The sequence below is a fragment of the Melospiza melodia genome, chromosome 3 (genome assembly GCF_035770615.1).
Source record: "Melospiza melodia melodia isolate bMelMel2 chromosome 3, bMelMel2.pri, whole genome shotgun sequence".
Taxonomy (NCBI): Eukaryota; Metazoa; Chordata; class Aves; order Passeriformes; family Passerellidae; genus Melospiza; species Melospiza melodia.
The window spans coordinates 59,088,826-59,104,194 of record NC_086196.1 but is presented as its reverse complement, the minus strand read 5'-3'; the positions used below and the strand labels follow the sequence as shown (position 1 = coordinate 59,104,194).

At 36.9% G+C, this 15,369-nt stretch overlaps 1 protein-coding gene across 3 annotated transcripts in view; it reads right to left on the bottom strand.

Annotated features, from left to right (window-relative positions):
* AKT3 (AKT serine/threonine kinase 3) overlaps positions 1 to 15,369 on the bottom strand; it is a 152,444-nt gene that overhangs the window by 51,207 nt on the left and 85,868 nt on the right. For all 3 annotated transcript variants that reach the window (XM_063151941.1, XM_063151939.1, XM_063151940.1), the window contains exons 4-6: positions 9,490 to 9,601; positions 7,921 to 8,065; positions 1,233 to 1,364 (exon numbers count right to left, since the gene is read on the bottom strand). In XM_063151941.1, coding sequence (XP_063008011.1) covers positions 1,233 to 1,364; positions 7,921 to 8,065; positions 9,490 to 9,601 — 389 coding nt within the window. The remainder of the gene's footprint in view (positions 1 to 1,232; positions 1,365 to 7,920; positions 8,066 to 9,489; positions 9,602 to 15,369) is intronic.

The following is a 15,369-nucleotide window of genomic DNA, read 5'->3' as shown; positions in this document are numbered from 1 at the left end:
GCCACTGAGGGCTCCTTCCCATGCAGAATCAGGGGAGGGCAGCAGCAATGCCCTCTGTTCTTCCTGTATCTCCTGACTATGAAGAAGAAAAGGGCACTCTTTGCTGCCGTTAGCCCAAACCATGCACATCCTGACCAGGCTGCCACTGCACACAAGACAGCTGCTGAGGGCACACAGAACTCATAGGTCAGCCTCTTCACTGCTGAAGACATAAATTTAAGTCTCTCCCTCTGTAACAGGGCTAGTTATAATGACACTCAAGGAAATATAATTGTCTTTGAGATCTTCACTCCTCTGCCAAATTTAATTGCAACTGATCTACACATTCTAAAGCTATTAGAAAGAGCGTGACAGACAATGAACATCAACTGCAAAACACTTGTAAGCCCTGTTTTCATAGGTCATAGGAAAACCATACAATTCTGAAGGTTATTTTAATATTTAATATATATAAAATAGTGTTTACCCATTCACATTCAGTTTTTATGGATACTGATATTGTTAGCTTCAAGCATTCAAAAATATCAGTCAGACCCACATTCCTCGAAATATTCTCATTAAATAATTGGGATTCTTCTTAATTCTGTCTCATTTTGATACATGTATGTAGGTTTCTTGCTTTCAACTTCTGTGGAAGTGGGATTCAAAAATTCAGAATTGCTAGAAATAAAGCTCAGAGTATATGATCTAAATTTTAGCTTAAGTGACATTATGACCATGCACAAGAGCCAGTGACAGTAAACAAGTTTAAGTGATTGGACAATGCCAGTTTAAACCACAACTTCGGCCATCAGCTTCAGACTTTTCCTATTTCTCAAAAACTGAAAAAATTGAATTGTTAGTCCCATGCATAGCAATCTTATACAACACAGCAGAAACAGAGCACAGGCCCATTCAATTAATGTGTTTATCTGAATAAACCTGCAACTGACTTAGAAAAAAAATGAAGTATCCAATATGCCTCACAATGCACTTTTTGTTGTATAAACTCAGATTGCACTATCTTGCTGCCCAGTAAAGGCTCTCAGTGTTTTAGCACATTCTAGATTATAAAATAGGGAAAAGGCATGCAAAATGGTTATACGGTTTTTTTTGCATTCTTGTTTTCTGAAGATACACACATACTTCTATCAAACTAAGTTTAGTCTCAAAAATCAATACACCTTATGTATTAAATAGTGATTATTCCATTCTTGAAAATGACTCAATAGTAAAAATAGAAACTTTCTTACCTTTGCAATGATTACTTCTTTTTTCAAAATCTTCATAGCATAGTATTTGCCACTAGCCTTCTCTCGGACCAGGATAACTTTGCCAAACGTGCCTTTGCCCAGTAGTTTTAAGTAATCAAAATCATTCATTGTCTATAAGGAACAAAGAACAAGGATTAGCAAGACTTAGGTTATCCAGTTCCAATACATAACCAAACCCTGTTACCGATAGAATAAAAACAGTTTACAAAAATAGGCCCAATTCTGTGATAAAGTTTGTAATCACAGAATTGTTTAGGTTAAGAAAGACCCTTAAGATCATCCAGTTTTGCTGTTAACCAAACACTACCAAGTCTGCCACCTAACAGGTCCCTAAAGGCCACATCTACATGTCTTTTAAATAGCTACAGGGATAGTGACTCTGCCACTTCCCTGGGCAGCCTGTTTCAATGCTTGACAACTCTTTCAATGAAGAAATTTTTCCTAATATCCACTCTAAACCTCTCCTGAAGCAACTTGAGGCACTTTCTTTCATTCTTCTTACTTGGGGAAAGACAACAATCCGCCTCCTCTTGCTATACCCTCCCTTCAGGCAGTTGTGGAGAACAGTAAGGTCCCCTCTTTCTCAAGGCTAAGCACGCCCAGCTCCCTCAGCTGCTCCTCATAAGACTTTGCCCTGGACACTTCACCATCTCCATTGCCCCTCTCTGGATACACTAGAGCATTGATCAGATCACTGAACCTTTCCCCCTGGATTATGGGGGTTTCATTCTGCTTCCCCTCCCTGTATTCCAGTTTGGGGAGGGGCTGAGTACCCAGAGAACACTGCTCTTGCTACTCTTCACCAAGGCAAAGAAGGCAGCTAGCTGCTGTCATTAAATCAGCAGGATAAATCATTCAGTAGTATTAATATAATGCTCAAAAGCCAAGTACTGCAAACACTTTTATTTTTATAAAGCACACACAGGACAAGGCCTTAGCCTAAAGCAGCGTTTCAAGAGTGCACCACTTTAAGAAAGTTCATGAACTCCTGCATTACCAGGGACACACAAACATGGTGTATCAGTAGGTTTTGCATAACACCAACCACTGCACTGATGGCTTTTTTGAAACATAGACAATCCTAACTGAAATGTTGTACCTGTAAGACTTTACAGCAGCCTTTTCATTAGAATTAGACTTTTTAAAACTTCAATAGAGATTACAATTATACGGTATTTACATTAATCAATCTGGCTCTGGAAAGAAGGAGGTGGCAAGTTTTCATCTTTCCTGTGACTCTTACTGCCCTAGTTTTGCAGGTTAAACACAGTACATCCAAGAGCTGGTTCCATCCACAGACAAATCGAGTCTCGTAGGTTTATCAGCTCAGCTGGCATGCCACACATGGTAAGAGTATGACCAGATGATCTCAGATCCCAAAGCAGTATAGCCACTTTCTGGAGTCCAAAGTTTTAGTCAATAATCCTCTTACTTTTGCAAGTTCATTTCACAGCCAGTTCAGAAGCATCAGCTCCATGGTCAATGCAGATGCAAAGATGAGGATGTATAGAAAAAAGAGAACAATACTGAGAACACAGTGACTGCACAGGGCTGCCTTGAATTGACAGCAGAATTTACTTGGCCAATCACTGGGTGCTTCTACAGCACATCTTTCATTCAGCTGTGTTAGTGGCTTGGTTGCAGCACCACAAAACCATTTTGTTTTGAGTTTTGCAACTGGAGAAAAGCAGCTACAAATTCTGAAAAGAAATACCCTCACCTATTCTTGTTATAGGACTGGCCTGCAGCATCAATGACCTTTCTTCCTTTGAGAAAAGCATACCTCAAAACATTTTTAAAGAGTAATTATACTCTGAGTCTCAGTATTGCAAAGTTAAACGTACTTAATCCTGCTTTGTGAGTGAAAAAGATCATCCCTTATCTTTCATCTTCTCAGTGCCTCTTTTTATCTCTAGTCATGGCCTCAGGCAGTTGTGTTGAATACTGCTCTTCTGGATAAAATTCTACTTGTAGTTTCCACAAGAGAATTAGTACTTTCCTTATCTCTACCAGAAATACCTCTTAACACTGCCTACATATTTCACACACATTCCAGGTGTAGAGGCATTGGGCATATCCCTGGTGTGTGACTGCAAATAGCAGCAGCAAAATATATTCACTTAGGTGAGAGAAAAAAGGGCAAAATCACCTTCTGAAATTATTTATTCCTTTAAGCTCAAGTGCATGATACTATTACTGTGGATCTGAATTTGCTGTTGACAAACTCTGAAAGCAATTTATGCAGTTGTTCACTCAGAGTCAGTTTGCAATGTGCTCACATACAAGGCTGAAGTTCCATCAACCACATCAATGCACAATTCCTCAGCTTTTAAGTGTTCAACCTGCAACTTCAAAGCTGCAAAAGGTCTTCAACACTGCATTTAACACCTGGATACCTGGGTGTTTCAAAGCTTCATTAAGAAGAGGGTGCTTCCCATATATCAATTCTAGCTGCATCAATAGGAATTAAATCTTTTTCCCATCTAACTGTTGATTGGTAGCTTCTAAGCCAACTAACCTTGATGCTCACACAAACATTTTGCAGTAACAGATCTTGCTTTGCTTCTCAAACCACCTCACATCGGGAGGAACAAAACTGCATTTATCCCAGCAAGAAATATGAGTAACAGAGATTTCAAAGGCTCAGTATAATTTTTACCTAAAGCAAACTCATTTTACACAACTGAATGTAAAGTTAAAGTTTATTACTACAGACAAATCTTTGAAGAGTCAGTTTTTCCAAAACCTACTCTAATGTGTGATAACCTGCAGTGCATGATGTAGTATGCGAAGCTGTGATCACAACATTGTGTGGCTCCTCGTTTTCAATCAACTAAAGGTAAGACTTCTCAATGATCACTTTCAGTTCAGTACTTTGGGAAGTCAGGTTACCTGCTCCATGGCTCTGTGACAACCATCAAGCAGAAAACAATTGCCTTTGAGCAAAAGCAGTGAATATTGACAAAAAAACATGAAAAATTAAAAATGCATTCAAAACACAATTCAAGTAGAAGAAGAGTAATTCAGGGCAGAATCCTTCAGTCATGAGCTATTGTGCTCCCTGACAAACAATGGCTGACAGCTTTATTGATAAAAAATACTGAGCTGTGACTGAGTGACTGTGAGTTGAGTGACTGTAACAATCTATCCCTTTACCAGTCACAAATTTATGAGATCACATGCAACCTTAGAGGAGTAACTTCTCCAACACTTCTGATTTTCTCTAAGACATTGGACTTAGAGAGTGACCATCAGAGTCTGAATTAAACCAGGTCAGAAAAACTGCCCTTTGCCCATACACAGAAGGAGGATCCTGGCTCAACTGATCACAGACATGGATTTGACACTAAGGGCAGCAAGTCAAACTGAAAGACTGATTTGCCCAAAATTTGCTTACATAATGTTCAGCAAAGCAGTCATGAATCTAGATGCAAGCTCAGTGAAAACAAGTTAAAAATATATGTATATTTATAAGAAAAAGGTAATAGGTTTGCAAGATTTTGAGCCATGGCTTAACAGCACATTATGGCTGTAGTGTTAGTTCTAAGAATAAAGTCTCCTGATGCTCTCATTCCTTAGAAGCTTAGCAGAAGGCTTAGAGATGATACGCAGTGCAGGGTAACTCAAAAAGTCTGCCAAAGAACACAAGACCTTGGGAGATAAAAACACAGATGCCATAGCTAGGGGTGTACTGAAAACTGGTGGAAAAATGGAAATACTTCCTAAACCTGAAGGAAGATGGTAACTTTGGAGGCTCCCATAAGATTGGATTCTTTCTCTTTCATGATTTTCCCTAGTTTTTCATTCCTAATGTACTCCAAGTTTTGAATATTTTCTTCATTACATTACTTTTAGGCTTTCTCTGAAAAATCTGTTCTTTATTCATCCTGCATCCTGCAAATCAAATTTGTAAACAAAGAAAAAGCAATGAAGCCACAGGAAACTGCACTAACCAAAAAAACACGATGTTCAGCATTCTATAAAACCTTTTTACTCCCCTAAGGAAATATCTGTTGACCATCTAAACACATCATCCCCTATGGATGATCTGCTCACCAAAATACACCCTAATGTAGGTGTTGAAAATGCCTTCCAAAGAAACTAAATTTTTTTTTAAATTTCTGATATGCACAATTGTGCACATCCACATTAGACCATGTGAATTTTTTATCTGATTTCCTCAGAGAAAAACTCTACAAAGAAGTAATAGTACAGCAATAAGTAAAAGTAGTTGGCTAAGAATTTTGAGTATTACAAATTTTAGTGATGTGTAAAACTTGAATTGCACATTGACACCATTTTAAAAAATTGGGGAAAACGAGAGGTGCTTGTGGTTCTTCCAGCTAATCTAAGCAGGGATGTAGCTGTCATGTTTATTCAAATCAAGTTTCACATCCTAAAGGCTGTTTTCTTTTCGCTACCTTTTCAGAGAAGAACAGGCCCAACTCCTCTCTGTCTTGTCTCTTAATCTGATTATGCTCTTCTACTCATATGTATACCATCTGGTGCATGCACAAGCAAAATTCACTGGGCTTAGATGTAAAATCAGGTGACAAAACAAGCCTTTGTCAAAAAAGGACACATTGTGTAAAAATCCCTGAAAGGAAAGAAATCCAATACAAAAAAAAAAATCAATAAAAATGCATTAATTCATTATAACTGAAATGGTTCTGATTACATTAACAACTACGAAAGATTAAACAACAGCTTTTCAGAGACATTTCTACAAAAGAGAAACAGTTTTTAAAAAACCCATTTTTCACAGTCCAATGAAGTTGGAGGCATTGGCAATTCCCTGTCATAGTGGTCACTTCACATTTTTTATTTCAAAAACTTCTGAGCATCTTTCACTAACATCTTCCAACAGATAGAAATCTGCTGTGGGATTCTGAGTTTTGGCTCTATTATTTCTATTTTCTTTTTTTTTCTTTTTTTTTTTTTTTTACTTTATTACCTTTTTATTTATCTTTTTTTCCTAGTTCTGCTATTTTGCTCTGTTATTAGATGTTGAACATCAACATTCTTCATTTCACCTTTGTTCTATAGTTTGCTTTTTGCTGCCAAAGCCATTAAATATTTGCTTTTGGTTGCCAAAGCCATTAAATTTTCCGTAGCCCTGCCCATACACTGTCCCAGCATATTATTGCAGCATTTCTTAAAGCACAAGTGGCAAGACAGAAACAAAACTGATCCTCCTACCCCTGTTCCCACAACCCCTTTTGCTGAATGGGAAAACACACTGCACTGTGGACAAGGAGAGCACATTCCAGATAAACTCCTTGTTTCAGACAGCATTAATTTTGACACCTGGAAAACAAGTGTTGTTACGCAGTGGTTTTGTACTCCACTAAGAGGATACACAGGCTTGGAACACTGCTCAGATCTTTAACAGAGCAGCCCCAAATCCCTTCCACATAATCACACTGCCTTTCACAAGGCTGACACATCTTAAACACTGCCTCTGTCTCACTGCCACTTATATTTTACCCTGGAGCACAGTCATTAAATATCCATGCCATCAGGCTAAAGGTTTACAGTCAGCCTGACAATATATATTCAGAGCATTGTTACAGCTCTATATAATTGATTTTAACTTTTTCTATAGTAGACAAAGGTTAGAAATTTGTATACAATGTAACTGCATAAAAAGAACTCTGTTCGGACAGCAAACTCAAGTTCTTAAAAATTAGGACATGCTAGAACTAAAGTTACCTATGGCATCTTTTTTATATTCTGAAGGGTATAGCTCTCAGCCCTGACTTTTCTATGGTTCTTGCTTCATGTATCACAACAAACAAAACACACTCTATTAGTAAATAGAGAAATGTTCACCATTTCTTGTATTGTTCATCACTCAAAGGCATTCAGTTACGTGAGCTATAAGACTGTTTTGCTCTGTTACCAGACTTATACTTAGTTTTCTACAGGTTTTACTTCTAGCTAGAAAAATAAAGTCAGTCCTATGTAAACTGGTTATTATTTTTTCATGCAATTTCAGTGAATTTCTTGAGTCATGTCAACTCTGTATAGCAAATAAGGGACATGAGTTTGAGGAGACACATGAGCAAACTTTGAGTGGCATCAGATCTTTAAAACATGCTCTTGGCTGTGTGTTTAACCTGCTGACTCTGGAGATGCAACCACAAGTATGTTATAGGCAGCAATGTACGTGTTCCTACTCAGACCAAAAGCTGTAAAGGACCACAGAAAAATGAAATGCTGTTTTCTTTAATTCATTGAAAACTAAAGCAAAGTTATTTCCCAAGTTAGCAAAACCCAAGGTCATTAAAAGCCAGATCCTGCTAGCCTTTCTCATGCAAATCACCTAATTTGTACTGGGTATTATTTGCATGAGAAAAGAGGCAAAAGTACTTGTCTAAAGAAAATATTTTATTACCATACTTTCTAAAATAGCAAACAAACAAAAGGATGAAAAAATAGTCAAACAATAAGAAGAATGTTAGCATGTGCCTGAATGGCTGAACTTTGTTTTTCAGAAGTGCCGTATCACCTTAACCAATAAACAAAACTAGAGCAGTTCAGCTTTATTGAAATAAATAAGTACTTTGATCTTATATTACGCTGAAATTTCTGCTGAAATACTATTCCCTGAATATTGGTTTACCTGACTAGACCATTCTCAAAAGTTATTTTTTAAGGTCATTACCTTTCTTTTATGATGGGTTGTTGAAGCATCCATCTCTTCTTCTCCTATATTGTCTATCTGAGAAGTTGGACTACAGTTCATCCTCTCCTCTTCTTGCCTCTGAAGTCTGTCTGCTACAGCCTGGATTGCTTCTGTCCATTCTTCCCTATCATGAACAAGCCAACACCTCTATCAGAAACTCAAAAAATGTATTGCATAGTTCATAAAGTTTTTCACATGCTACATTGCTTCAATGTTCAATGTTCTTATGTTACACAGCAGAAGACTCATATTAAATCAATCACTTCAATTTCCTTCCAATTCTTGCATTTTCTTAAATGGGGTGAAGTTGACCAGAAAGGATCACTATATGAGTAACTTCAAGAATTAGCAGCTTCTGATTCTCTAAGTATTAGTGGAAACTTGAAAACACTTGTTCCAGGTATAATACATCCATGAGCACAGATGTCACTTCTTATGGAGTAGTATCTCATAATAATAACTTACTATTTTAAGAGGGGTTTTGGTATTCCCCCTCCCTTCAAGACATTTTCAGAGGAAAAAAAAAAAAGATTTATTAAACCATATCATATGTTCAAGTCTTTGTCTCTCTCCTTTTAAAACTCTACTTACAGGCTTTTTCACAAATTTCCCTCAAAAAAGGCATTCCAAGATACTAAATTCCTACAAGCATCCTAAAAACCCGTGGCTGCACTGAGGGACAGGCCCAGATGATGGTTCCTGTGGAGGGACAAGCAGGGCCAGCAGAGCAGCACAGACACACCAAGCAGCCCTTGAACAGGTCACAGCCCCACACCAAGCACGCTACCTGCTGCCTCTTGCTCAGCCAGAAAGGAATATGGGATATTTTGGTGGTATTTACTACTGAATGCAGAGTGAGCTACTACACTGCACAAAAAAAATGACAGGGTGGAGACATGGTACCAAGGTAGAATAAAAAAACCTCTAAGTGAAATAACAGAAAAAGCAAAGCTGTTGGTTATTTACTGATACAAAAAATGATAGCCAGATCATAGTACTGGTCTCAAAAGGACAGATGTCCACAGCAGGAAGATTCAGTGCATCTAATAGTAGACAGAGTATAGAAAATTTGAGTGCATTATCCCATATCTCCTCCATTCATTAAAAAAACTTTTTGGTGCATTAAAAAGTTAATTCTTAAGCGTTTATGAATGTTTACCGAAACAAGAAAAACTAATAAGCCAACACAAAATAAATTATAATAAGCATGCTGCTTTCTGTGCCAAAAGAAAGAAGCACATTAGGAGGAGTAAGACAGCAAGGCTGGAAATATTTCAATCTAGGCTTTGGATGTTCAAAATTTAACACTTCAGAGACATATCATGACATAGTTTTGGCTTATTTGAACACACTCATCCCACCTACTCGCAGGCAACTCTTCTTACTCTAGTTATGAGCTCAGATAATATTTTACAGAAGCTGACTTAAAAATCTTTAACTAACTGCTCAGAATGTCACAGTTCCAAGTGCTGATTGCTGTGCAGGCCCAGCAGAGACTCTGCTGAGGCACAAGGATTGTGAAAAGGGAAACAAGAAAAAAAACCTCACCGTTCCTCTGGAGTGTCTACATGGAACGTCCTCTCTATGACCGTGGTCCACTGAAGACATCTGATAATGAATGTGTTCGGCTTTGGTCGCTCTGTTTTCATTAGCTGACATTCTAGACAAATACATGACATTGCCTTTTTTATATATTGCCAGTTAACAGGTGAAAAGCAAACAAAACCACTTAGATGAAATTCATTCAGCTTATATATCCTCATCCAGAATCAATCCAGCACACAAGGAAATACAGAACAGCAATACAACCACAGGTTTGAACAAAAGGTAATAGGTAACAATAAAGCAGGTGAAGAAAGCAGTCAGAGGAATTGATGGAATTTGTATCATTGTCCATATAAAAATGCCATCTCCATTTGTTAACTCGGTCTGTGTTATGAGGCTAAGTAGAATATTAGATCCTGGATTGCTATAGCATGCCAAGGAAACAGCAGTAGCCACTGGCATATTTTTCCATCTGCACCCAGCAGGAGGAATATGACATTTTCCCTTCAGTGGTAACCATGTCACAATTACTGATAGTACTGTCACTTCAGGGTAAGGTTTATTATAAAATAGCCTAAGAAAATTCAGATGTTTAAATCAGTCTGATTATTAAATATAGAACAACCCCACACACACCACCAGTAGGGCTGCCCCAGGAAATCATCTAATTCTCTTTGTGCCCTAGGGTAGAATCAGATCTACCTATGCTATTTCTTGTAAGTATTTCTCTACACCCTTTCTAAAATCCCCAAAAAGTACTAATTTCAAAATGCTTGTGAGCAAACTATTCTATCCTACTATAAATAAATTAACTATTTTTATTGCTGTAAGATTTTTCCTAGGATTTAATACAACTCTTCCTATAATTTCAGCATACTGTTTCTTGCCCTGTTGACTAAATTACTTCATCTTTCCAGCAGCCATCCCTTTTAGACATTTGAACACTGCTTTATCTCTTTTCAGTCTTAAGTCAGTTCAATCCATGTGTCCCTCACCAGCTGTGCTTTCAGATCCAAGATCTTCCTTTATCCCACAACTCCAGACATATTTCAGACCACCCATTACTCTGTGGCAGGACCACACTGGTGATTCAGGCAATGGTTCAGCATTGCTGTGTATTAGTTCTACGATGCTGCACCAAACATTACAGCTGCAAAACTCTGACAATCTAAAACTCCTTATTCATGCAAATACATTTAAACATTTTTGAGAAGCTGAGGTTACTCTGTCAAAAGTGTTACTCGTTTTCCTGCAGCTACCACAGCGTAGACACAAACCATCACATCTCATGTCTGGAATATTATCACTTGTTCAAAGCCGATCCAGATCAAATGTGTGTGTGTGTGATCTAAAATGATTCATCAGGTTCACAAATCAATCAATAATGATATGGTAAATGAATTCCTGTTCACCTACAATCTGCTGTAACTTCTTTTTGATATAGTTACCACCTACCAGTTGACCCACACCTTTTACTTATGCAGCTTACTATTCTTTATTCCAGTTAATGTCAACGCTTTGCAGAAGTCATATGACATGTACCACTTAACAAGGCATGCTTTCCTTTCACAGAAATAAATTATTTTGGCTTGACATATTTTTTCTTGACAAATTCAGGATCCTGAAACCTCAACTATCATCCACTGCAATTTTTTTATTTGAAAAAACAAAGAAGTGTGGAAGTGGATATGTCTAGCAATGGTATTTTTTTCTGCAGCTTAGCAGAACACCTCAGAAGCTTCACAGACATAGGTATGAGAAACAAAAGGAGTGAATATTGTCCTGTGCACATGTGTATTCCTTGATGAACAAATCTATATATTCACCATACATCTATAAATTATTATGTAAGTCAGATTGCTCACTGTCAGGAACAGAGATGACATTCCATTTAACAAACATTTCATTAAAAATGAGAAACAGTAGTTCACCCTCATTGCTTACACACGCTCTGCTAGGTCTTGGATGAAATGAGAACCATCCTCAACACGGAGAAGAAAGATCTACAGCAGGATTGACACAGGAAGAGGGAGTTTAACACAAAAGTTGGAAGGGAAACAAGGCAGATAGAGGCATGATAAGAGTAGAGCTGCTTAGGGTACCTAACCAGGGTTGTAGCCCAGTGCAATTATCCATGACATCAAAGAAACCCCCATCCCCAGGGGTATGGTTGAAGTCCAGCTACAATCACAGTGACAGTGAAGGGAAGGTTAACAGGCTTTTTTTTAACTCCCTCAGCTGAATTTCCAAGGAACATGTGGGGCTACCTTCCTAGCAGAAGAGACTAGAAGCATTGTCTGCTCTAAGATTATATCATCTTACTCCTGACAAAACCATCCTCTCATCTTTAATCCTATCACACTTCAATCATGTAGGCTGAAATTTTCTTTACTGGGTGTCTGCCTAAAGCTGCACACTGCTGGAAAATGCTGCTTTTGGAGAAGAGACTTAAAACTTGGCAAATCAAGACCTTTGATATCCTTTTAGTATTCCTGTGAAAATGAAAGGCATCTGGCCACACTACATGTGGGAGGGATAAGAGTGCAGTGGGAGGAGGGTAAAAAATTACAGTAACAATTACTAAGGCATAAAATCATTGAAAAGTCTAGGCATTGAGTATAATCCAGAGACTACAGCTATCTACTGCCTCTCCACATGCTAAATTGAAAGCATTTCACTTATATTCATAATGCCTTACCCTCTTCTTCAGACAGTATGACAAAGAATGCACTTCACTGAGGCAAAATCCAATGGAGAAAGATGGCATACAGCAAGCTATTTACAGGAGAGCTGTTATGAACAAAAGATGAGGGAATAAAGGGAGGAAAGTGGTAACAGGACAAGAAAAAGACTGGAATCTATATGAGAAAGAAAAGTATGGGGATAGCTAGAATATAGCCAAACTGGAGTACCTAGTTTAGAGAAAGGAAGGTGGGAAAAGCTGCCAGGGAGAAACATGAGCTGACTGTGTTAGGACAGTCTGAAGGAAAAAAGGTGCAGAGACAAACCTGCATAAAAATCTGTACCAATCAAAAAGCACATCCTCTCCAATGCCTCTGATGGAACTGAAGATTTTGAATTCCACCATTTATTTTCTCTTTGTCAATATAGACAAATATGCATACATTTAAATTGCGTTATTTAAGTTTTCCAACTCATGTATGAAAAAAATGGAACTAATAGAATTACATCTGCTTATGACCAAATGCTATGTATAATATGGTCCCCACTTATATATGTATAAAATATATATAGTATAGTATATGTAATATATAGTTATATATTATAGTTATAGTATATTATATACAGTTTATAATATATATTATACAATAGACATATAGTATATATAATATACTATAGAAGGTAATAAATATATACATTGGTATGTACTTCAAGTAAATCTGTATCTAATATACTACTTATATTACATTTTTTAAGTCAACCCTCAAAGTGATTATGCACATTATTAACAAGAACAAAATAATTATTAACATTATAAATAATAATAAAACATTTTTACAAAAAAAAAATTCTGATTTTTCATTACAGATGATTAATTAAATCAATGAAAGGTACTAAAAAACCTTAAGAATTGAAAATGGTACTGAAAAATAAAAAACCTCCAGACAAATAGCCCCCAAGAATGCCACTGCACTATCACTGGAGGAATTATTGGAAAATAAAATTTAGGAAAACTTAATTAGTGTTGGTAATATTCCGTTACAAGTGGCTAAAGATTTGATTTCCTCGTAGAAGGTTAAAATTGAATACATTCCTATCCATCCCTTATGAAGCAAAAAGGGTTTCAGAAAGAAGTGGAGGACCAGTGTATTCCCAAAAGAGGTGTGCTACCCATTCTTCTCAAGTAGGTAAAAATAACTTCAGCCTGCTGATATTTAGTAGCCCCACATGCCTCACGTGCTGCTGTACACAAATGTATGGGCTGAACACTATTCCTGCCCTGACTGCAACATGAATAAAAAATCATCTGTGAATAATCTTTCACCTACTACTAGAGGAAAGAAATCTATTAAGATGAATAAGTGCTGCAATACACAGTTACTGCTAATTATCAAAATATTTTTCTACTAATTAGTGGAAAAAGCATAGTAGTTTAAGACTGAGTGAATAGTTTGGAAAATACAAAAGCACAGAAGAAAGAGTGAAACTGGCTACTGAGAGCTGGCTCCGAATGCTCGAGTGATAGTTGGGTCATTACCAAGAGGAGAGAACATTCTACCATAATGTCTTCAAGTTTGCTACTATACATAAACATATGTAATTAAAGGACTGAATCTCAACTCAAAACAGTTGGAAGTCTAAATTATCATTCAAAAAGATGAGTAAGCCAGTAAACAGACAGACTCAACTTTGTGTTCTTGTATGCTAGCCATCTACAACTTGGAATTACACATTTTATTCCTAAAGCTTTCTGTCTTCCTGGGATGAAACCTCGGTCATGAGAACTTTTCCTTTAATATTAGAGGGGAGGAAATACCTTGGGGGAGAACACTTGTTCAAAGCAGCAAAATACAAAAACAGTAAAACAGGGAATGACAACTCTGTTCCAACAAGTGCATTTTTCTCCTTTGGCCATTTTTGGATGTATACCGAAAATGGAAAAAAATTAAATCAGAACAGTAAAAAGAAATGCAATGGATGTTTCTCAATTATTGAAATTATCCTTTTAAAAAACAAAACAAAGTCAGGTGCATACCAGAGGTTAACTTTTGTCTTCATATCAACGACCAACCTGACAATTCTAAAATGCTAGACTATCTTTTTCAAATAACTGCTACTGTCTAAATTAAGTAGTTATGCTAGTTAAACTCTCCTGAGCAACTCTAACTACAAACTGTATTTCAAAACGTTCTGTTTACTTTACACCATTCTGAACCACAGATGACAAAGTTTGCTTGAAGCTGTAATTACTCTGCAAAGCTGGGAAGCCAATTAGAGGGCCTGAAACCTGCCAGTTCCAAAAAAAAAAAAAAAAGCACAGATCATCTGTTCAGATTTTATTAAAAAGTTTAAAGTTTGAATTCTATAACTTTAACTGTATAATCACCAGCATTCTTTTCCTAAATGCAGTCATTCAGCATTTAAAAAAATAGAAAACTAATACCATTTTATTATTTCATATATGAAAGGCTTCAACTTCAGCAGAATGTGTTGATATGGCTAGACAGGAATACTAAACATTCAAGCAGCCATAAAAAATTGTACTAAAAAATGAACAGAAGGTTGCATATCTGAGAAATTATTTCTAATACAGACAATACAGACTGAGTTTTAGCACAGAGGATAACTTCCCGTGATTATCAAATTGTATTTAAAAAATAGTATCAAGCCACTGCTTGCATTATTTATAATGTTTGCACTTTTTAACATACAAGGAGAGTGTTGTCTTTACACAGATCTGTATGTCTCTATGTATCTATCTACTTGCATAATAATTTAACCTTGATTTCTTATTTTTCTCTTGGTCTTCCCTTTACAAAATAAACAATTTTGTCCCTACCTTTGCCTATTTAATTGCTAATCTAATTTTTCTTTCATATCAAAATCAATTAACACACTCCTTACAAATACCTTTTTCTGTTGCTGCTACTCTGCGCTCCAAATCCACACTTCTCTCATGACCTTTTTGTCAGACAAATAGTTGACAAATAGCAGAACAAATAGATCATTTCCATAACACAGAGGCAAATACACAGATTTTTGCTCATACACACATGAAAGTCCATGGATTTTACACATAGGAACAAACATATGTGCGTAGCCATACACACACCCTTTGCTTGGTCCCCTTTTGATTCTCTCACTTTACCCACTCCCTGAGGGAAATCTGCTTCTCTGAGGCTATCCAAAAGGCTTTGTTCC